Raw genomic sequence first — 23,353 nt, 5'->3', positions numbered from 1 at the left:
CATCGGCCTCCTTGCTGACCACCCTGCTCCCTTGTCTCTCTCCCTACTCCAGTTCACATTTCACCCTGCTGCCTGGAATATTTTTCTACAAAAACATTCAGTCTATGTTTCCTCCCTCCTCAAGAATCTCCAGTGTTGGCCCATCCACCGCCGCGTCAAACAGAAACCCATCACCGTGGGCTTTAAATCTCTCCGTCACCTTGCACCCTCCTGCTTTACTTTTCTGATTTGCTACTCCAGCTCAGCCCATACACTTCATTCCTCTAATGCCAACCTACTAACCAGACTTTCCCTTCCTCTATTTGTCTGATGACCCCTCGCCCACATCCTGCCTCCTTCCTGAAACTCCTTTCCTCTTCAATCTGACAGACGACCCCTCTCCCCCTCTCCCCTTGACTCTATTTATTGCCATGTTCTTGTCTGTCCGTCTCCCCCGATTAGACTGTAAGCCCGTCAAACGGCAGGGACTGTCTCTATCTGTTGCCGACTTGTTCATCCCAAGCGCTTAGTACAGTGCTCTGCACATAGTAAGCGCTCAATAAATACTATTGAATGAATGAATGAATTAATCCTCCAAAGTTTATTGAAGGCAGATTTCCTCCAAGAGGCCTATCCTAAGACCTCATTTCTTCTTCTCCCACTCCTGTCCATGCCACCTTTGGACTATTATTTGTTTGCTCCCTTTCTTCACCCCTCCCTTGGCCCCACACCACTAATGTCCATAGTTCACATTTATTTATTTATGGTAGTTGTTAAGCACCTACTCTGTGCCAGGCACTGTATCGAGCTCTGGAGTGGCTACAAGCAAATCGATTTAGACACGTTCTCTGTCCCACATAGGGCTCACAGTCTTAATCCCCAGTGGCATTAATTTTATAACTCTTAATCTCCAATTATTTATATTAATGTCTGTCTCCCCTCTAGACTGAAAGCTTGGTGTCATCAGGGAACATGTCTAGCAACTCTGTTATATTGCATTCTCCCAAGCGCTTAGTACATTCATTCATTCAATCGTAATTACTGAGTGCTTACTGTGTGCAAAGCACTGTACTAAGCACTTGGGAGAGTATGCTAGAATAATAAACAGACACATTCCCTGCCCACAATGAGTTCTCAGTGCCTCTGCACACAGTAGACCCTCAATAAATACAACTGATTGATTGATTGATTGATTGATTGATTGAGAGGGGACAGGATGTGGGAGGAAGAAAGTGGGGATTGAAAGAAAAATGGGGCGGGGGCAGCGTGGTTTAGTGGAAAGAACCCGGGCTTGGGAATCAGAGGTTTTGGGTTCTAATCCTGGCTCCGCCACTTATCAACTGTGCGACTTTGGGCAAGTCACTTCACTTCTCTTTGCCTCAGTTACCTCATCTGTAAAAAGGGGGTTAAGACTGTTGACCCCACGTGGGACAACTTGATTACACTGTATCTACCCCAGCATTTAGAATACCATTATTATTATTAATAGATGAGGGGACGGAGGGGGAGAATGGGGATTGGAAGAAAGGAGGGGGGACCCCGGGAGTGGGGAGAGAGTTAGGGGTGGTGGGAAGAGGGGGATGAGGAGGTGGAATTCTAATTCTAATTATATTTCTATTTATTTATATTAATTATGTGTATATATCTATAATTCTATTTATTTATATTGATGCTATAGATGCCTGTTTACTTGTTTTGATGCCTGTCTCCCCCCTTCTAGACTGTGAGCCTGTTGTGAGCAGGGATTGTTCTCTATTTGTTGCTGAATTTTACTTTCCAAGCACTTAGTACGGTGCTCTGCACACAGTAAGTGCTCAATAAATACAATTGAATGAATGAATGGGGGAAAAGAAGAGGAGAAAAGAAGGGGGCAGAAAAGAGGAGAGAAGGGGGGAGAGGAGAGGGGAGAAGAAGGGAGAAGAGAAAGGAGAAGAGGGGGAAAGGAGGAGGGAGAAAGGGAGCAAAGAGAGGGGAGAAGAGAGAGGCGAAGGGAAGAGAAGGGGGAAAGAGGAGGGAGAAGATGGGGAAAGGAGGGGGGAGAAGGGGAAAAAAGGGGAAGAGTGGGAAGAAGGGGGAGAGAGGGGAGAAGAGGAGGGAGAAGAGGTGGAAAGGGGGGGAGAAGGTGGATAAGAGAGGGGAGAAGTGGAAAGGTGGTGGGGGAGTAGGAGAGAGAAGAGAGGAGAGAAGAGATGGAAAGAAGGGGGAGAAGGGGGAAAACAGAAGAGAAGAGGTGGAAAGGGGGGAGAAGGGGAGAGAATACGGGGAAAAGAGAGGGCAGAAGAGGTAGAAAGGGGAGGGGATGAATGGGGAGAAGACGTGGAAAGGTGAGGGACAAGGGGAGAGAAGTGAGGGGAGAGAAGTGAGGGGAGAGAAGTGAGGGGAGAGACGAGGTGGAAAGGAGGGGGAGAAGGGGGAAAACAGGAGAGAAGAGGTGGAAAGGGGGGAGAAGGGGAGAGAAGATGGGGGAAAGAGAGGGGGAAAGAGAGGGGAGAAGAGGTGGAATGGTGGGGGGATGAGGGAGGGAAGAGGTGGAAAGGTGGGGGACAAGGGGAGAGAAGTGAGGGGAGAGAAGAGGTGGAAAGGAGGGGGAAAAGGGGGAAAACGGGAGAGAAGAGGTGGAAAGGGAGGAGAAGGGGAGAGAAGACGGGGAAAAGAGAGGGGGAAAGAGAGGGGACAAGAGGTGGAAAGGTGGGGGGATGAGAGGGGGCAAGAGGTGAAAAGGTGGGGGACAAGGGGAGAGAAGTGAGGGGAGAGAAGAGGTGGAAAGGAGGGGGAAAAGAAGGGAAGAGAAGCAAGGGAAAGAAGAGGTGAAAAGGAGGGGGGAGAAGTGGTGAGAAAGGGAGAGAAGAAAAGAGGGGAGAAGAAGTGGGGAGCGACGGCTTCCAGGCCCGGGGCCAAGGCGAGGAGGGCTGAGTGCAGGCCCCGCTCCGCCCCCTTCCCAACTCCCAACCTTGAACCTTCCCCGCCCCCGGGACGAGGCTCAACCCCAGCACCGGGGACCGGGGATCTTGGGTCCCGCACCGTCCGGGGGTCGCGGGGACCATGGCGCTGCGGGCAGGAGCGGGGGTCCGGCGCTGGAGGGCGGGGCTGGGGGGGCCGGGGAGGGCCTGCCTGTCCTGGCCGGGGGTCGGGGTCGGGGTCAGGGTCGGGGGGCTCCGCTGGGCCGCCCTGGAGGTCGGGGCGGGGAGCTCCGGGGTCGTCCGGACTTTGGAGGACCTGCCGGGCCCGGGACAGATGCGCTTCTTCTTCCAGCTCTTCGTGCAGGGCTACGCGCTCCACTTGCATCAACTGCAGGTAATTATTCATAATAATAATAATGATGTTGGTATTTGTTAAGCGCTTACTATGTGCAGAGCACTGTTCGCAGCGCTGGGGGAGAGACAGGGTCATCAGGTTGGCTCACATGAGGCTCACAGTCTTCATCCCCATTGTACAGATGAGGCCCAGAGAAGTGACTTGCCCACAGTCACACAGCTGACAAATGGCAGAGTCGGGATTCGAACCCATGACCCCTGACTCCCAAGCCCGGGCTCTTTCCACCGAGCCACGCTGCTAATAATGATGATGATGATGACGACGATGGTATTTGTTAAGCGTTTACTACGTGCCAAGCGCTGTTGTAAGCGCTGGGGGGAGATCTAAGGCCATCGGGTGGTCCCACCTAGGGCTCGCAGCCTTCATCCCCACTTTACAGAGGAGGAAACTGAGGCCCGGGGAAGTGAAGTGGCTTGCCCGAGGACATCCAGCAGACGAGTGGAGGGGGGAGGAGGGACGGCGGTGGGGGAGAAGAGGGATGGAGGGAGGGAGGGTCTTCGGCCCCAGCCTCGCCCCCTGTCCGGACCCCCCTCTCCGGACCTCCTTTCCAGGGCCTCTCTCTGGACCCCCTCTCCATCCCCCCTCTCTGGGTCACCTCTCCGAGCCCCCTCTCCAGACCTCCCTTCCTGACCACCCCCCTAGACCCTCTCTCCAAGACCCCCTGTCTGAGCCCCCTCCCCAGACCCCTTTCTGGACCCTCTCTCTGGGTCCTCTCTCCAGACCCCCCTCTCTAGATCCCCTCTCTGGACCCGTCTCTCTCAATCCCCTGTCTGGCCTTGCCCTCTGAATCTCCTTTCTGCGTCCTCTCTCTGGACCCCCTCTCTCTGAACCCCTTCTTCCGACCCCCTCTCTAGGCCCCCACTTTAGAGAAGCAGCGTGGCTCAGTGGCAAGAGCCCGGGCCTGGGAGTCAGAGGATATGGTTTCTAATCCAGGCTTTGCTATTTAGCTGTGTGACTTTGGGCAAGCCATTTAACTTCCCTGGGCCTCAGTTCCCTCATCTGGAAAATGGGGATTAAGACCGTGAGCCCCACATGGGACAACCTGATGACCCTGTGTCTACCCCAGTGCCTAGAACAGTGTAAGCACACATAGTAAGCACTTAAATACCATTTTTATTATTATTATTATTATTATTATTATTTAGGCCCCCTCCCCGGCCCCTTTCCAACAGCAGCAGAGGAAGCAGAGTCCCAGGGGACCCCAGATTACCTGCTGGGGGAAGGAGTCCTTAGAGGAGGAGACCCCCACTCTGAAGCACATGGAGCCTGGGAGAAGGATAAAGGGGGGAAACATTCCCCCTTCCCCCACCGACACATACCCAAAGGCCTGCTGCCCCTCTGAGTTCTGCTCAGCAAGGCAGTGGGATTGAATAGAGAAAGGGACAGAGAGAGACACATACACAGAGACAAAGTTGGAGAGAAATGGAGGGAGAGGTGGTAGGAAATTGAAGGAGAGATGGAGAGAGATTGAGGGAGAGTTGGAGAGAAATTGAAGGAGGGATGGTGAGAAAGTTTGTTTTGTTTTGTTCTGTTTTGTGTCTGTCTCCCCCGTTTAGACTGTGAGCCCGTTACTGGGCAGGGATTGTCTCTATCTGTTGCCCAATTGTACATTCCAAGCGCTTAGTTCAGTGCTCTGCACATAATAAGCACTCAATAAATACAATTGAATGAATGAATAAATGAATGAAATTGAAGGAAGGATAGTGAGAAATTGAAGAAGAGATGGAGACAGAGATGGAAATTGAGGAAAAGGTGAGAAATTGAAGGAGAGATGGAGAGAGATTAAGAGAGAGATGGTGAGAGATGGGAAAAGAGAAAGAGGGAGAGACCGGAGAGAGAGATGGAGAAAGAGGGAGAAGTGGAGAGAGATGGAAAGAAAGATGCAGATGGAGACAGAAAGAGGAGAGATGGAGAAAGAGCAAGGGAGGGAGGGAGGTTGAGGGGGACATGAACGGAGATTGAGGGGAAAATGGGAGAGATGGGCAGAACGAGAGGGAGAGAAAGCTAGAACAGGAAGCCAAATGTCTGTTCCCTTCTAGATATGCAGAGTGGGAAGCTGGGGAGGAAAGCTCACTCGTCATTTGGGGACATGTGTGGGTGTGTTTGTGGGTATGTCTGTGGGAGAGAGAGAAAAAGGGTGACGGGGTCAGGCACTCCATGTTGACCAAAGCCTGCAATCATTCCCTCTGAATGTGATGGACCCTGGCCCTGCCCTTCCCAGCCCCCCACTAGGCAGTGATGGTGGGGGCGCCTAGCACAGTGGCAGGAGCAGCTGCCTCAGAGAAGGCAGGGGACAGCCATTTGGGAGCCCACTATCATCCAGTTGAGGAAGGAAACTGTAAACTCTAGACTGTCAGCTCGTTGTGGGCAGGGAATGTGTCCGTTTATTGTTGTTTTGTCCTCTCCCAAGGGTTTAGTCCAGTGCTCTGCACACAGTAAGCGCTCAATAAATATGATTGAATGAATAAATGAATGGAGGGAGGGAGCTGGTGGTAGGCCAGCTTTGGAAGTTTAAAAAAAGAAAATCATACTCCCGCCCTTCAAAACCCTACTGAAGGCTCACCTCCTCCAGGAGGCCTTCCCAGACTAAGCCCCCCTTTTCTTCAGCTCCCCCCCCCCCATCGCCCTGACTCGCTCCATTTGCTCTACCCACCTTCCCGCCCCACAGCACTTGTGTATGTATGTACATATCTATAATTCTATTTATTTCTATTAATGCCTATTTGCTTGTTTTGATGTGAATATTAATGCTATTAATGTCTGTTTACTTGCTTTGATGTCTGTCTACCCCCTTCTAGACTGTGAGGCCACTGTAAGCAGGGATTGTCTCTTTTTTGCTGAACTATACTTTCCAAGTGCTTAGGCCAGTGCTCTGCACACAGTAAGCGCTCGATAAATATGACTGATTGGATGAATGAATGAATGAAAATGAAAAAGTCTCAGACTGCAAGCCGAAGAGGGGAGCCAAAGTAGATCACGTGACCTAAAACAAAAAGAAGCAGCATTGTCTAGTGGTTAGAACCCAGTCCGTGTCAGAGGACCTGGGATCTAATCCCGGCTCTGCTACTTGTCTGCTGTGTGACCTCGGGTGAGTCACCTCACTTCAATCATTCAATTGCATTTATTGAGTGCTTATTGTGTGCAGAGCACGGTACTAAGAGCTTGGGAAAGTACAAAAAAACAATGAACAGTGAAATTCCCTGCTCACTGCTCTGTGCCTCAGTGTCCTCATCTGGAAAATGAGGATGAAACACCAGTTCTTCCTCTCCTCTAGATTGTGAGCCCCTTGTGTCTCACCTGAATATTTTCTTTCTACCCTGGCGCTTAGTACAGTAACCTTGGCACTCATCTCCTTCATTCAACCCACGTATTCAATCCGTCACCAAATCCTGTCGGCCCCACTTTCACGACATCAATAAAATCCGCCCTGTCCTCTCCTTCCAAACTGTACCCTCACTAATGCAAGCACCTAGAGAAATAGCATGGCATAGAGAAGCAGCGTGGCTCAGTAGAAAGTGCCTGGGCTTGGGAGTCAGAGATCATGGGTTCGAGTCCCGGCTCTGCCCCTTGTCAGCTAGGTGACTATGTATGGGCAAGTCACTTCACTTCTCTGGGCCTCAGTTCCCTCATCTGTAAAATGGGGATTAACTCTGAGCCTCACATGGGACAACCTGATTACCCTGTACCTACCCCAGCACTTAGAACAGTGCTCTGCACATAGTAAGCGCTTAACAAATACCACCATTATTATTATAATGGTTAGAGCCCAGGCCTGGGAGTCAGAAGGTTGTGGATTCTAATCTTGGCTCTTCCACGTGTCTACTGTGTGACCTAGGACAAGTCACTTCACTTCTCTGGCCCCAGATCCCTCATTTGACACTGAGCCCCGTGTGGGACAGGAACTGTCCAATCCGATTTGCTTGTATCTACCCCAGCGCTTAGTACCGTGCCTGGAACACTGCAAGTGATGAACAAATACCACAATTATTATTAATATTTTTATTGGATCTTTGACCTTTGGGCATTTGATATTCACTCCACCCTCAGTCCTTGCAGTCTCCTTACTCGTCTCCCTGCCTCCAGCCTCTCCACACTTAATGGATCATCTTCTGAAATATGTCTTAGCATTCATTTTCCTTCTCATCACCCCAACTTGCTCTCTTTATTCATCCCCCTCCCTGCCCCCACAGCACTTAAGTCCATGTCTGTCATTTATTTATTTCTTTTAATGTCTGTCCCCCACTCTAAACAATTCGTTGTGGGCAGGAAATGTGTCTGTTTATTGTACTGTACTTTCCCAAGTGCTTAGTACAGTGCTCTGCACCCAGTAAGCACTCAGTAAATACAATTGAGTGAATGAATGAATGAGCCCTCCAATGGTTGCCCATCTTCCCACCATGGCCATCAAAAATTCCTTCCCACAGGCTTCAACAATCTGTCAGCTGTCACCACCCTATCAGTCAACTCTTCTTTCCTACCATGTCCCTGCACTTGTCAGTCACTTGTATTTACTGAGCGCTTACTGTGTGCAGAGCACTATACTAAGTGCTTGGGAGGGTACTATAATAATAATAACAATTATGACATTCGTATATGACATATGCCAGGCACTGTACTAGGCCCTGGGGTAGATACAAGCAAATCGGGTTGGACACAGACCCTGTCCCACGTGGGGCTCACAGTCTCAATCCCCATTTGACAGATGAGAGAACTGAGGCCCAGAGAAGTAAAGCAACTTGCCCAAGGTCACACAGAGCAGACGAGTGGCGGAGCCGGGATTAGAACCCAAGTCCTCTGACTCCCAGGCCCCTGCTCTTTCCACTTTGCTGTGCTGCTTCTCACTTGACAATGAACAGACATATTCCCTGCCCACAGAGAGTTGCCATCCACTAGAAGGGATGGACATTAATAACAAAATCAGTAAATGACAGATCTGGACCTAAGCGGTGTGGGGCTGGGAGGCGGGGAGGAATAAAGGGAGAAAGTCAAGGGGACGCAGAAGGGAGTAAGAGATGAGAGGAGGGTGTAATCAGGGAAGGCTCCTTGGAGGAGATGGGTCTTCAATAGGGCTTTGAAGTGGGGAAGAGAAATTCATTCATTCAGTCGTATTTATTGAGTGCTTACTGTGTGCAGAGCACTGTACTAAGTGCTTGAAATGTACAATTTGGCAACAGAGACCAACCCTGCCTAACAACGGGCTCACAGTCTAAACGATGGTAAATAGAATGATGATATTAAGCGCTTACTCTGTGTCAAGCACTGCTCTAAGAACTGGGGTAGATCCAAGTTAATCAGTCCAAAAAAAATCCCTGTTCCCCCATCAGTCAATCAATCAAGCAAGCAAGCACGTTTATAGAGCATTTATAGAGTGCTAGGAAGAGTACAATATATCAGAAATGGTAGATATGTTCCCTGTCCACAGTGAGCTTAAGAAGCAGCATAGCCTAGTGGTAAGAGCACGGGCTTGGGAGTCAGAGGACGTGGGTTTTAATTCACTTGTCTGCTGTGTGACCTTGGACAAGCCGCTTCACTTCTCTGTGCCTCAGTTTCTACATCTGTAAAATGGGAATGAAGACTGCGAGCCCCATATGGGACAACCTGATGGCCTTTTATCCCCCCCAGCACTTAGAACAGTGCTTGACACATTGTAAGTGCTTAACAAATACCATCATTATTATTATTAGAGGGGTTTACGGCCCAAGTAGGAGGGAGTGCTTGGTACAGTGCTTAGTATAGTGCTTTGCACCCAGGAAGCGCTCAATAAATATGATTGAATGAATGGAGAGTACCTAGTAAGCACTTTACTCATCCCAGCCCCACAGTACTTAATGTACAAATCCTTCTGCTCTACAATCTCTCTCTCCCTATAGACAGCAAGCTTCACAAGGGCAGGGATCATGTCTACCAACTCTGGCATATAATAATGATGATTAATAATAATTGTATTATAATTAATAACAATAATGATTATGGTATAAGTGCTTCCTATGTGCCAAGCACTGTACTGAGCGCTAGAGTTCTGTAGCTCAGTGAAAAGAGCGTGGGCTTCGGAATCAGAGGTCATGGGTTCGACTCCCGGCTCTGCCACTTGTCAGCTGTGTGACTGTGGGCAAGTTACTTAACTTCTCTGTGCCTCAGTTTCCTCATCTGTAAAATGGGGATTATCTGTGAGCCCCATGTGGGACAAACTGATTAGCCTGTATCTGCCCCAGCGCTTAGAACAGTGCTCTGCACATAGTAAGCGCTTAACAAATACCAACATTATTAGAGTAGGTACAAGCTAATCAGGTTGGACACAGTTCATGTCATACATGGAACTCACAGTCCAAGCAGAACTGCTCAAGCGCTTAATACAGTGCTATGCACAGAGTAGTAAGTACCCTTGGTTGATTGATTCAAAGCCTAAGATCCCACCTCCTCCACCAAGCTTTCCCCGGCTAATTATCAGCAGCCCAATCATTTCAAACCATTTTTTATGGTATTTGTTAAATATTTACTATGTGCCAAGCACTGTTCTAAGCACCAAGCACCGTTCTAAGCAATGGGATAAATTCAAGTTAATTAAGTCGGACACAGTCCCTGTCCCACAAGGGGCTCACAGTCTAAGTACGGGTAGGAGGAGGAGGATTTAATCCCCATTTTACAGTTGAGGAAACTGAGGCACAGAGAAGTTAAGTGACTAGCCCAAGGTCACCCAGCAAGCAACTCGCAGATCTGGGGTTAGAACCAGGCCCATTCTCTTTCCCCTAGCCACACGGCTTCCTTATGACCTATAGCCTTATGTATTCAACTTACTTTCCCCCCATCCTTTGCACTTGTGTATCTAATAATAATACTTGCGGTTCTAGTTAAGCGTTTACTATGTGCCAGGCACTGTACTAAGCGCTAGGGTGGATACAAGCAAATATTCAGTCAGTCTGCTCTGTTGGAGTATAATAATAATAATAATAATAATAATAATAATAATATTGGTTTTTGTTAAGTGCCTACTGTAATAATAATAATAGTACTTGTTAAGCATTTACTAGGTGCCAGGCACTGTTCTAAGCGCTGGGGAAGAAACAAGTTAATCAGGTTGGACACAGTCCCTGTCGCATGTGGGGTTTACAGTCTCCATCCCCATTTTACAGATGAGGTAACTGAGGCCCAGGGAAGTGAAATGACTTGCCCAAGGTCACCCAGCAGACAAATGGCAGAGCCGGGATTAGAACCCATGGCCTTCTGACTCCCAGGCTTGTGTTCTAGCCGAGCAAAGATTAATCAATTAATCAATCAATCATATTTATTGAGCATGTACTGTGTGAGCAGAGCATTGTACTAAGCGCTTGGGAGAGTAATTATGGTACTAGTTAAGCACTTACTTTGTGCCAAGCACTGTTCTAAGCCTGAAGGTAGATACAAGATAATCAGCTTGGACACAGTCCCTAAACCACAAGGGGCTCACACTCTTAACCCCCATTTTACAGATGAGATAATTTAGGCCCAGAGAAGTGAAGCGACTTGCCCCAGGTCACACAGCAGACATGTGGTGGAGCTGGGATTAGAACCCAGGTCCTTCTGACTCCCAGACCAGTGCTTTAGCCACTACACTACTGTACTCGTCCGCTCAACTGTATATATCTTCATTACCCTATTAATTTTGTTAATGAGATGTACATCACCTTGATTCTATTTTTTTGCTATTGTTTTAATGAGATGTTCTTCCCCTCGATTCTATTTATTGCCATTGTTCTTGTCTGTCCGTCTCCCCCGATTAGACCGTGAGCCCGTCAAAGGACTGGGACTGTCTCTGTTACCGATTTGTACATTCCAAGCTCTTAGTACAGTGCTCTGCACATAGTAAGCGCTCAATAAATACTAGTGAATGAATGAATACACTACACAATGACAAGAGAGCTCTGCTTCCTAGTTGGTAGACATGATTTCTGCCCACAAGGAAGATGGGAGATGGGCATTAAAATAAATTACAGATAAGGGGAAGCAACCGAGTTTTAGGATAAGGACATTAATCCTGTGGTAACTTCGGAATTTTTACCTCTGTTTTCTCCCAATCAATCAATGGTATTTATTGAGCTTTTATTAAGTGTGTATATATATATATATATATGTATATATAATGGTATTTGTTAAGCGCTTACTATGTGCCAATCACCGTTCTAAGTGCTGGGGGTAGATACAAGGTTGTCAGGTTGTCCCACATGGGGCTCACCGTCTTCTTCCCCATTTTACAGGTGAGGTAACTGAGGCACAGAGAAGTCAAGTGACTTGCCCAAAGTCACACAGCTGACAAGTGGCAGAGCTTATAGAGAAGCAGCGTGGTTTAGTGGAACAGGCTCGGGGCTGGGAGTCGGAGGACGGGAGTTCTAATCCCGGCTCTGCCACTTGTCTGCTGTGTGACCTTGGACCAGCCACTTAACTTCTCTGGGCTTCAGTTACTCATCTGTAAAATGAGGATGAAGACTGTGAGCCCCACATGGGACAACCTGATGACCTTGTATCTACCGCAGCGCTTAGAACAGTGCTTGGCACCTAGTAAGAGCTTAACAAATACCATCGTTATTATTCATTCAATCATCTTTATTGAGCGCTTACTATGTGCAGAGCACTGTAATAATGATAAAAATTATTATAATTATATTATCATATTGAACTCTCCCAAGTGCTCAGTATAGTGTTCTTACACAGTAAGCGCTCAATAAATATGATTGACTGACCGGCTGACTCAAGAGAGCCTTGAACTGGCTCAAGAGAGGACAGTGCAATAAAATTAGCAGTCGCGTTTCCTGCTTATAACAAACTTAACAGTCTAGAGGGGGAGATGTGCGTTTAATAAGGCTTTGAAGGTGGGGAGAGTGATCCTCTGTCGGATATAATAATGATGATGGTATTTGTTAAGCGCTTACTTTGTGCCAAGTACTGTTCTAAGCGCTGGGGTAGATACGAGGTAATCGGGGTACACCAGGTGGGGCTCACAGTCTTCATCCCCATTTTACAGACGAGGTAACTGAGGCCCAGGGAAGTGAAGCGACTTGCCCAAAGTCACACAACTGACAAGTGGCGGAGGCGGGATTAGAACTCAAGACCTCTGGCTCCCACGATCAGGCGCTTTCCACTGAGCCACGGATATGAAGAGGGAGGGCATTCTGGGCCAGAGGCAGGATGTGGGCCTGGGGTCGGCAAAGCTCACCTCCTCCAGGAGGCCTTCCCAGTCTGAGCCCCCCTTTTCCTCAGCTCCTCCTCCCCTCCCCTCACCCCCACAAGGCCCCTCTGCATGGGCTTGGGAGTCAGAGGCCATGGGTGCGAATCCCGGCTCTGCCACTTGTCAGCTGTGTGACTGTGGGCAAGTCACTTCACTTCTCTGTGCCTCAGTGACCTCATCTGTAAAATGGGGATGAAGACTGTGAGCCTCACGTGGGACAACCTGATTCCCCTGTATCTACCCCAGCGCTTAGAACGGTGCCCTCCACACGTTAAGTGCTGAACAAATACTAACATTATTATTATTCCCCTTCCCACCCCATAGCACTTGTGGTATTTATACATATTTATTATTCTATTAAGTTTAATAATGTGTCTATATCTATAATTCTATTTATCTATTTTGATGCTATTGATGCCTGTCTACTTGTTTCGTTTTGTGGTCTGTCTCCCCCTTCTAGACTGTGAGCCCGTCACTGGGCAGGGTTGGTCTCTATCTGTTGCCCAATTGTACTTTCCAAGCGCTTAGCCCAGTGCTCCGCACACAGTAAGCGCTCAAAGAATACGATTGAATGGATGAATGAATTAATGAGAGAGACAAGATGGAGGCACAGCGAGAAAGTTGGCATTAGAGGAACAACATTTTTTGAGTGCCTGCCAGATGGAGTTGGGAGAGAACAATCAGATTTAAAACACCTCGTCCCTGCCCTTGGAATTTAGAATCAAATGGAGATAACCAAGCCTAAATTCGTTACAAATGATTTATCAGAAGGACAAAACTAGACACAGTGGATTCTAGCGAAAGTAGCAAAATGGTGGTATTTGTTAAGCTCTTACTATGGGCCAAGCACTGTGCTAAGCCCTGAAGTAGATACCTTAGAGTAGAAGCCTCGAAACAGCGTGACTCAGTGGAAAGAGCCCGGGCTTGGGAGTCAGAGGTTGTGGGTTCTAATGCCGGCTCCACCACTCGTCTGCTGTGTGACCTTGGGCAAGGCACTTCACTTCTCTGGGCCTCGGTTACCTCATCTGGAAAATGGGGGTGAAGACTGGGAGCCCCATGTGGGACAACCTGATTACCTTGTATCTATCCCAGCGCTTAGAACAGTGCTTGGCTTACATAGTAAGCGCTTAACAAATAACATTATTATTATCATTATTGAATAATAATGAGAAGCAGCGTGGCTCCGTGGAAAGAGCCCAGGCTTGGGAGTCCGAGGTCATGGGTTCGAATCCTGGCTCTGCCACTTGTCAGCTGTGTGACTGTGGGCAAGTCACTTCACTTCTCTGTGCCTCAGTTACCTTGTCTGTAAAATGGGGATTAACCGTGAGCCTCAAGTGGGACAAACTGATGACCCTGTATCTCCCCCAGCGCTTAGAACAGTGCTCTGCACATAGTAAGCGCTTAACAAATACCAACATTATTATTATCAAATACAAGATAATCAGGTTGGGCACAATCCCTGTCCCACATGGTGCTCTCTATCCAAATAGGAGGCAGAACAGGGATTGACTCCCCGTTTTACAGATGAGAAAACCGAGGACCAGAGAAGTGAAGTGACATACCCAAGGTCACTCAGCAGGCAAGTGGCCGAGCCGGGACGAGAATACAGGTTCTCCTGACTCCCAAGCCCCTGGCTCTTTCCCCTAGGCCACGGTGCTTTAACAGCTTTAATGAATCATCATAATAACAATAATAATAATGGTATTAGGTGCTTACTATGTCACTTACTAAGTCACTTAATTTCTCTGTGCCTCAGTTACCTCATCTGTAAAATGGAGATTAAGACTGTGAGCCCTACCTGAGACAACCTGATGACCTTGCATCTACCCCAGCGCTTAGAGCAGTGCTTGGCACATAGTAAGTGCTTAACAAATACCATCATTATTATTATTACCTATCCCAGAGCTTAATACATGGCTTGACACATAGTGCTTCATTCATTCATTCAATCGTATTTATTGAGCGCTTACTGTGTGCAGAGCACTGTACTAAGCACTTGAGAGAGTACAATACAACAATAAACAGATACATTCCCTGCCCTAATGCTTATTTCGTGCCATAATTATTAAGTTGGGATGGACTGTTGTTTAGCAAATTTGAAGGAAAACAGAGTTCCAGGTCAAGAAATGATATAAAGGGGAATTGACCAGGTTTTGGGTTTTTTTTTAAATATTTTTTGTTAAGCACTTACTAGGTTCCAGGCACTGTTCTAAGCGCTGTGGTACGTAGAAGTGAATCAGGGTGGACACAGTCCCTGTCCCACACAGGTCTCACAGTCTTAATCCCCATTTTACGGAAGAGGTCACTGAGGCACAGAAAAGTTAAAGGACTTGCTTGAGGTTACACAGCAGGCTGGTGGCGGAGCCGGGATTAGAACCCAGGTCCTTCGGACTCCCAGGTCTGTGCTCTATCCATTAGGCCATGCTGCTTTTATAAACCATTCTTCAGAGTGAATAGGTCAGGGTCACCGGGCTGAATCGAAGAAAGTCTCGTCCTGTCTTAAGCTGTGGAGTCGTCTCCGACCCGTAGCGACTCCGTGGGCTCGTCTTCCCTCCCTCCGCCCTCGTTCTGGTAGCGGATCCACAGAGTTTTCTTGGGAAAAATCCGGAAGCGGTTGACCCTCTCCTTCTTCCACGCAGTCAACTCGAGTCTCCACCCTCGACTCTCTCCCGTGCCGCCGTTGCCCAGCGCGGGGGAGTTTCGACTCGTAGCCGATGGCCTGCCGCTCGCTAGCCACCGTCCAAGCTAGGAAGGGAACGGACAGGCCTCTGCTTGACTCTCCCTCCCGTAGCCGCCACTGGTAGAGTCCTGGAAACTCTCCAGAGGTTGTCCCGAGCCAGGTGAAGAAAGCGCACGACATGTTTTAGACTAAACGGGTCAACCGGCTATAATTAGTTTGCCAAGATCTCCTTACCGTCGGCTTTAAAGCGCCCGATCAGCTCTCCCTTTCCTAGCTCACCTCACAGCTCTCCCCCTCCAGCCCCGACCACTCACTCCGCTTCTCTGGCACCAGCTTCCTCACCGTGCCCCCATCTCATCCGCCGACCCCTTCCCCTCATCCTCCCCCTGGCCTGGAACCCCGTCTCTCCTGAACCCCCACTCGGTCAGAGAATAATAATAATGTTGGCATTTGTTAAGCACTTACTATGTGCCGAGCACTGTTCTAAGCGCTGGGGTAGACACAGGGGAATCCGATTGTCCCACGTGAGGCTCACAGTCTTAATCCCCGTTTTACAGATGAGGTAACTGAGGCTCAGAGAAGCAGCGTGGCTCAGTGGAAAGAGCACGGGCTTGGGTGTGAGAGGTCATGGGTTCAAATACTGGCTCCGCCACTCTACAGCTGTGTGACTGTGGGCAAGTCACTTCACTTCTCTAGGCCTCACTGACCTCATCTGGAAAATGGGGATTAAGACCGTGAGCCTCATGTAGGACGACCTGATGACCCTGTATCTACCTCAGTGCTTAGAACAGTGCTCGGCACATAGTAAGCGCTTAAATACCACATTATTAAGTGACTTGCCCACAGTCACACAACTGACAAGTAATAATAATGTTGGTATTTGTTAAGCGCTTACTATGTGCCGAGCACTGTTCTAAGCGCTGGGGGAGATACAGGATCATCAGGTCGTCCCACGTGAGGCTCACAGTTAATCCCCATTTTACAGATGAGGTAACTGAGGCACAGAGAAGTTAAGTGACTTGCCCACAGTCACCCAGCTGACAAGTGGCAGAGCCGGGAGTCGAACTCATGACCTCTGACTCCAAAGCCCAGGCTCTTTACTCTGAGCCACGCTGCTTCCCGACTTGCACAAGGTCACATCACAAACGGCGGAGCCGGGTTGAGAACCCAGATCTTTCGGACTCCCGGGCCCGGGCTCTTATCCGCTTGGCCACGCTGTCCAATGAGGCCTCCTCCCGCCACCCACCGAGGCCCCGCTCTCCACGGGCTTGGGAGTCGGAGGTCGTGGGTTCTAAATCCGGCTCCGCCACTTGTCTGCTGGGTGACTTTGGCCGAGTCACTTAACTTCTCTGGGCCTCAGTCCCCTCATCCGACAAATGGGGATGAAGACCGTGAGCCCCGCATGGGACAACCCGACGACCTTGCATCTACCCCAGTGCTAAGAACTCGCCTGCTGAGTGAACCCATCACCTCTCACTCTCAAGCCCATGTTCTTTCCACTGAGCCACGCTGCTTCTCTGTGCCTCAGTTACCTCATCTGTAAAATGGGGATTAAGACTGTGAACCTCGGTTTTCTCATCTGTAAAACGGGGAGTCAATCCCCGTTCTGCCTCCTACTTGGACGGTGAGCTCCATGTGGGACAGGGACTGTGTCCTCCCCGATTACCTTGCATCTACTTCAGGGCTTAGTACGGCGCTTGGCCCATAGTGAGAGCTTTTAAGATACCACGGATATTTTGCTACTTTCGCTAGTTGTGTCTAGTTTTGTCCTTCGGCTAAATCGGTGGTAACTAATTAAGCACATCGTAAGCGTTTAATAAATACCGTCATCATCACTCACTAGGCCTTCCCCCCGCCCCCCCCCCCCCCCCCCGTCGGCAGATGGTGTCGAAGGCGCGTTTCGGCCCGCTGTGGCGGTCTCAGACCGGGCCGTACACGAACGTGAACTTGGCCAGCGCGGCCCTGGCCGAGGAGCTGCTGCGACAGGAGGGCCGCTTCCCCATGCGCAGCGACATGGCCCTCTGGAAGGAGCATCGCCAGTCCCGGGGCCTGGCCTACGGGCCCTTCACCGAGTGAGTCCCCCGCGAACCGGGACAGGGAGTGGGGGGGCTTCGTCGGGGGGAGGGGACTCTGCCGGGAGATGGAGACAACGGGTGGGTGACGTGACTCTGCGAGGGGCGGGGGGCACTGAGTGGGTGAGGGGGGCACCCAAGGAAGAAGGAGATCCGGGGGGTGGTGTTCCAGAGGGCAGGGGGCTCCACAGAAGTTGGGGTCTCCGGGTGGGGAGGGGGCTGTATAGTGGGGGGCTCCAAAATAGACAGACGCATTCCCTGCCCACAAAGAGATTATTTTTGAGTGAATGCATGCAGAGCCCTGGACTAAGCACTTGGGAGAGTCCAGCCTAACAACAGAAGAGACGCATTCCCTGCCCACAGTGAGCTTATTTATTGAGCGCTGACCGTGTGCAGAGCACTGGACTAAGCGCTTGGGAGAGCACGATCTAACAATAAACAGATGCACTCCCTGCCTGCAACAAGCTTATTTATTGAGCGCTGACTGTGCGGAGCACTGGACTAACTGATTGGGAGAGAACAATCAAAATTAAACACATGCATTCCCGGCCCACAAGGAGCTTATTTATTGAGCGCTGACCGTGTGCAGAGCACTGGACTAAGCGCTTGGGAGAGCACGATTTAACAATCAAGAGATGCATTCCCTGCCCACAACAAGCTTATTTATTGAGCGCTGACCGTGTGCAGAGCACTGTATTAAGCGCTTGGGAGAGCACGATCTAACAATAAAGAGATGCATTCCCTGCCCACAACGAGCTTATTTATTGAGCGCTGACCGTGTGCAGAACTGGACTAAGCACTTGGGAGAGGACAATAGAACAATGAACAGATGCATTCCCTGCCTAAAGCAAGCTTATTTATTGAGCGCTGACTGTGTGCGGAGCACTGGACTAAGCACTGGGGAGACTCCATTCCAACAACAAACAGACGCGTTCCCTGCCCACAGCGAACTTATTTATTGAGCGCTGAGCGTGTGCAGAGCACTGGACTAAGCGCTTGGGAGAGCACGATCTAACAATAAAGAGACGCATTCCTTGCCCACAACAAGCTTATTTATTGAGCGCTGACCGTGTGCGGAGCACTGTATTAAGCGCTTGGGAGAGCACGATCTAACAATAAAGAGATGCATTCCCTGCCCACAAGCTTATTTATTGAGCGCTGACCGTGTGCAGAGCACTGGACTAAGCACTTGGGAGAGGACAATAGAACAATGAACAGATGCATTCCCTGCCTAAAGCAAGCTTATTTATTGAGCGCTGACTGTGTGCGGAGCACTGGACTAAGCACTGGGGAGACTCCATTCCAACAACAAACAGACGCGTTCCCTGCCCACAGCGAACTTATTTATTGAGCGCTGAGCGTGTGCGGAGCACTGGACTGAGCGCTTGGGAGAGTCCAATCGAGCACTAGAACAGAGACATTCCCCGCTCACAACGAATTTACAGTCTAAAGGAGACTATAGGTGCGGGGGTCGGTGGCGAGGGAGGGGATTGTGGGCGAGGGAGGGGATTTTCCAAGGGCCGGGCCTGAGCCCCAGCCCCCTGCCCGGCCCCCAGGGAGGGCGAGCGCTGGTACCAACTGCGCCAGGCGCTGAACAAGAGGATGCTGAAGCCGTCGGAGGCGGCGTTGTACTCCGAGTCCCTGAACGACGTGGTCAGCTCCCTGGTGGTCCGCCTGGAGGAGCTCAGGGCCGACAGCCCCTCGGGCGACCAGGTGGACAACGTGGCTGACCTCTTCTACCACTTCAGCCTGGAAGGTATCGGGGGCTGGGGGTCGCCCGAGGTGGGGGGCGGGCAGGGGGCGAGTCTGTTTCTTGTCATATTGACCTCCCCCGACCGCTTGGTCGAGTGTTCTGCACGCAGTAAGCGCTCGATCAGGCCGACGGAATGAATGAATGATGTCGAAGCAGCGTGGCGTAGTGGATGGAGCGCGGGCCCGGGAGTTAGAAGGTCATGGGTTCTAATTCTGGCCCCGTCACTTGTCTGCTGGGTGACCTTGGCATGTCACTTCACTTTCTGGGCCTCGGTTCCCTCATCTGTAAAAAATGGGGATGAAGGGTATGAGCCCCATGTGGGAAAGAGATGGTGTCCAACCTGATTAACTTGTATCTACCCCAGCTCTTAGAAGAGTTCCTGGCACATGGTAAGTGCTTAATAAGTACCATTATTATTAATAAAGCATGGGCCCAAGAATCAGAAGGTCATGGGTTCTAGTCCCAGCTCCACCACTTGCCTGCTGGGCAACTTTGGGCAAGTCACTTCTCGGGGCCTCAGTTACTTCATAACAATAATAATAATTATTATTATGGTACTTGTTAAGCACTTTCTATATACCAAGCACTGTCCTAAGCACCTGTCCTCCGTGGGGTTCACGCTCCCCATTAATCCCCATTTTCCAGATAAGGGAACTGAGACCCAAAGAAGTGAAGTGACTTGCTAAGGTCCCCCAGCAGACAAGTGAAGGAATGAGGATTAGAACCCAGGTCCTTCTGACTCACAGGCCCGGGCTCTAATAATAATAATAATGTTGGTATTTGTTAAGCGCTTACTATGTGCAGAACACTGTTCTAAGTGCTGGGGTAGACAGAGGGGAATCAGGTTGTCCCACGTGGGGCTCACAGTCTTCATCCCCATTTTACAGATGAGGTGACTGAGGCACAGAGAAGTGAAATGACTTGCCCACAGTCACACAGCTGACAAGTGGCAGAGCTGGGATTTGAACTCATGACTTCTGACTCCAAAGCCCGTGCTCTTTCATTCATTCATTCATTCACTAGTATTTATTGAGCGCTTACTATGTGCAGAGCACTGGACTAAGCGCTTGGAATGAACAAGTCAGCAACAGATAGAGACAATCCCCGCCATTTGACGGGCTTACGGTCTAATCGGGGGAGACGGACAGACAGACAAGAACAATAGCAGTAAATAGAGTCGAGGGGAAGAACGTCTCGTAAAAACGATGGCAACTAAATAGAAGCGAGGCGATGTACATTTCATTAACAAAATAAATAGGGTGATGAAAATATATACAGTTGAGCGGACGAGTACGGTGCCGAGGGGATGGGAAGGGAGAGGGGGAGGAGCGGAGGGAGATGGGGGGAAAAGAGGGTTAAGCTGCGGAGAGGTGAAGGGGCGGCGGTAGAGGGAGTAGAGGGAGAAGGGGAGCTCAGTGTGGGAAGGCCTCTCGGAGGAGGTGAGTTTTAAGTAGGGTTTTGAAGAGGGGAAGAGAATCAGTTTGGCGGAGGCGAGGAGGGAGGGCGTCCCGGGACCGCGGGAGGACGCGGCCCGGGGGTCGACGGCGGGACGGGCGAGACCGGGGGACGGCGAGGAGGTGGGCGGCGGAGGAGCGGAGCGTGCGGGGTGGGCGGTGGAAAGAGAGAAGGGAGGAGAGGTAGGAAGGGGCGAGGTGACGGAGAGCCTCGAAGCCTAGAGTGAGGAGTTTTTGTTTGGAGCGGAGGTTGGTGGGCAACCACTGGAGGTGTCTTTCCACTGAGTCACGCTGCTTCTCCACTAAGCTCCGCTGTAGCCACTAAGCCATGCTGCTTCATCTATAAAATGAGGATTGAGACTGCGAGCCCCAGGTGGGACAGGGTCTTTGACCAACCTGATTTGCTCGAATCCACCCCAGCGCTTACTACAGTGCCTGACACCTAGTAGGTGCTTAACAAATGCCACTATTATCATGTTCACTTTTTATATATTATTATAATAATATATAACACGATACTGTGTCCGACCCAATTACCTTGTTTCTACCCCAGCGCTTCGAACAGTTCCTGGCACATGGTAAGCGCTTAACACGGACCATTATTATTATTCTATCATGGGCAATATTGGAATACTGTCAATGCTTAGTACAGAATATAGCACATAACAGGTGCTTAAATACTATTATTCGTAGTAGTATATTATTATATATTATACAATATACATTGAGATATAATTACATTGTGATCATCATCATCATCATTAATAAGACTATGAATAATCGTGGCTGTTAAGCGCTTACTACGTGCCAGGCGCTGTACGCCCGCCCACGATCTCTCCGTCACCGCCTTCCTCCCTGCAGCCATCTCGTACATCCTGTTTGAGAAGCGCCTGGGCTGCCTGGGGCAGAGCCGCTCCGAGGAGATGGAGGGCTTCCTGGAAGCCGTGGGCTTCATGTTCAAGAACTCCATCTATGCCACCTTCCTTCCCAAGTGGACCCGACCTCTGCTGCCCTTCTGGAGGCGCTACCTGGCCGGCTGGGACACCATCTTCGCCTTCGGTGAGGACGGGGCTGGGAGGGAGAGCTCGGGGGGGGGATTTGAAAACGTGGCTCAGGGGAAAGAGCACGGGCTTTGGAGTCAGAGGTCACAAGTTCGAATCCCAGCTCTGGCGCTTGTCAGCTGGGTGACTGTGGGCGAGTCACTTCACTTCTCTGGGCCTCAGTTCCCTCATCTGTAAAATGGGGATGAAGACTGCGAGCCCCACGTGGGACAACCTGATTCCCCTGTGTCTACCCCAGCGCTGAGAACGGTGCTCTGCACATAGTAAGCGCTTAACAAACATCAACATTTGAAAACCCCCCACTCTTCAAACCGTCACTCGGTCCATCGGTCGATCCTGTTTATAATAATAATCATGGCATTTGTTAAGCGCTTACTACGTGCAGAGCACTGTTCTAAGCGCTGGGGGAGATACAGGGTCATCAGGTGGTCCCACGTGGGGCTCACAGTCTTAATCCCCATTTTCCAGATGAGAGAATAATGTTGGTATTTGTTAAGCGCTTACTATGTGCAGAGCACCGTTCTAAGCGCTGGGGTAGACACAGGGGAATCAGGTTGTCCCACGTGGGGTTCTCAGTCTTAATCCCCATTTTACAGATGAGGGAACTGAGGCCCAGAGAAGTGAAGTGACTCGCCCACAGTCACACAGCTGACAAGTGGCAGAGCCGGGATTCAAACCCATGACCCCTGACTCCAAAGCCCGGGCTCTTTCCACTGAGCCACGCTGCTTCTCCTAAGTGAAGTGAGTTGCCCAAAGTCACATAACTGACAAGTGGCTGAGCTGCGATTTGAACCCATGACCTCTGACTCCCAAGCCAGGGCTCCTTCCACTGAGCTATGCTGCCTCTCTAATAATAATAATATAATGATATTATATAATATTAATATAATAATAATAATGGTGATGGTATTTGTTAAGCGCTTCCTCGAGCCCTTACTGCATGCAGAGTACTGGGCTACGTGGCTCAGTGGAAAGAGCCCGGGCTTGGGAGTAAGAGGTCATGGATTCGAATGCTGGCTCTGCCACTTGTCAGCTCTGTGACTGTGGGCGAGTCACTTCACTTCTCTGCGCCTCAGTTCCTGCATCTGTAAAATGAGGATGAAGACTGTGAGTCTCACATGGGACAACCTGAGTACCCTGTATCTCCCCCAGCGCCTAGAACAGTGCTGTGCACATACTAAGTGCTTAACAAATACCAACATTATTATTATTATTAATAATAATAATAATTGGGCAAGTCGCTTCACTTCTCTGTGCCTCAGTTCCCTCATCTGAAAAATGGGGATGAAGACTGTGAGCCCCATGTGGGACAACCTGATTACTTTCTATCCTCCCCAGCGCTTAGAAAAGTGCTCTGCACATAGTAAGCACTTAACGATATTTCTCCCCCGTTTAGACTGTGAGCCCGTCATTGGGCAGGGACCGTCTCTGTTGCCGAATTGTCCATTCCAAGTGCTTAGTCCAGTGCTCTGCACATAGTAAGCGCGCAATAAATACTATTGAATGAATGAATGAATAATTGTGGCATTTGTTAAGAGCTTACTATATGCCAGCCCCTGTTCTAAGCACTGGGGTAGATAACGAGGTAACAATAATAATAATGATAATAATAATGATAATGATGATGATGATGGTATTTGTAAGCGCCAGGCCCTGTTCAAAGCACTGGGGTAGATACGAGGTAATAATAATAATAGTAATGATGGTATTAGTTATTCATTCATTCATTCAATAGTATTTATTGAGCGCTTACTATGTGCCAAGCACTGTTCTAAGCACTGGGGTAGGTATGAGGTAATAATAATAATAATGATGGTATTTGTGAATTACTTACTATGTG

The 23,353-nt window shown here is 49.6% G+C and overlaps 1 protein-coding gene across 1 annotated transcript in view; it reads left to right on the top strand.

The window, feature by feature from the left end:
• The first annotated feature begins 2,937 nt into the window (after positions 1-2,937).
• LOC100093207 (sterol 26-hydroxylase, mitochondrial) overlaps positions 2,938-23,353 on the top strand; it is a 29,689-nt gene continuing 9,273 nt past the window's right edge. The window contains exons 1-4 of the mRNA XM_029058433.2: positions 2,938-3,273; positions 17,055-17,245; positions 18,802-19,001; positions 21,314-21,511. Of these exons, the coding sequence (XP_028914266.1) occupies positions 3,022-3,273; positions 17,055-17,245; positions 18,802-19,001; positions 21,314-21,511 (841 nt within the window). The 5' untranslated portion in view covers positions 2,938-3,021. The remainder of the gene's footprint in view (positions 3,274-17,054; positions 17,246-18,801; positions 19,002-21,313; positions 21,512-23,353) is intronic.

This window comes from Ornithorhynchus anatinus, chromosome 1, assembly GCF_004115215.2.
Source record: "Ornithorhynchus anatinus isolate Pmale09 chromosome 1, mOrnAna1.pri.v4, whole genome shotgun sequence".
Taxonomy (NCBI): Eukaryota; Metazoa; Chordata; class Mammalia; order Monotremata; family Ornithorhynchidae; genus Ornithorhynchus; species Ornithorhynchus anatinus.
The sequence above is the reverse complement of the archived record's forward strand: the minus strand, read 5'-3'. Positions and strand labels throughout refer to the sequence as shown.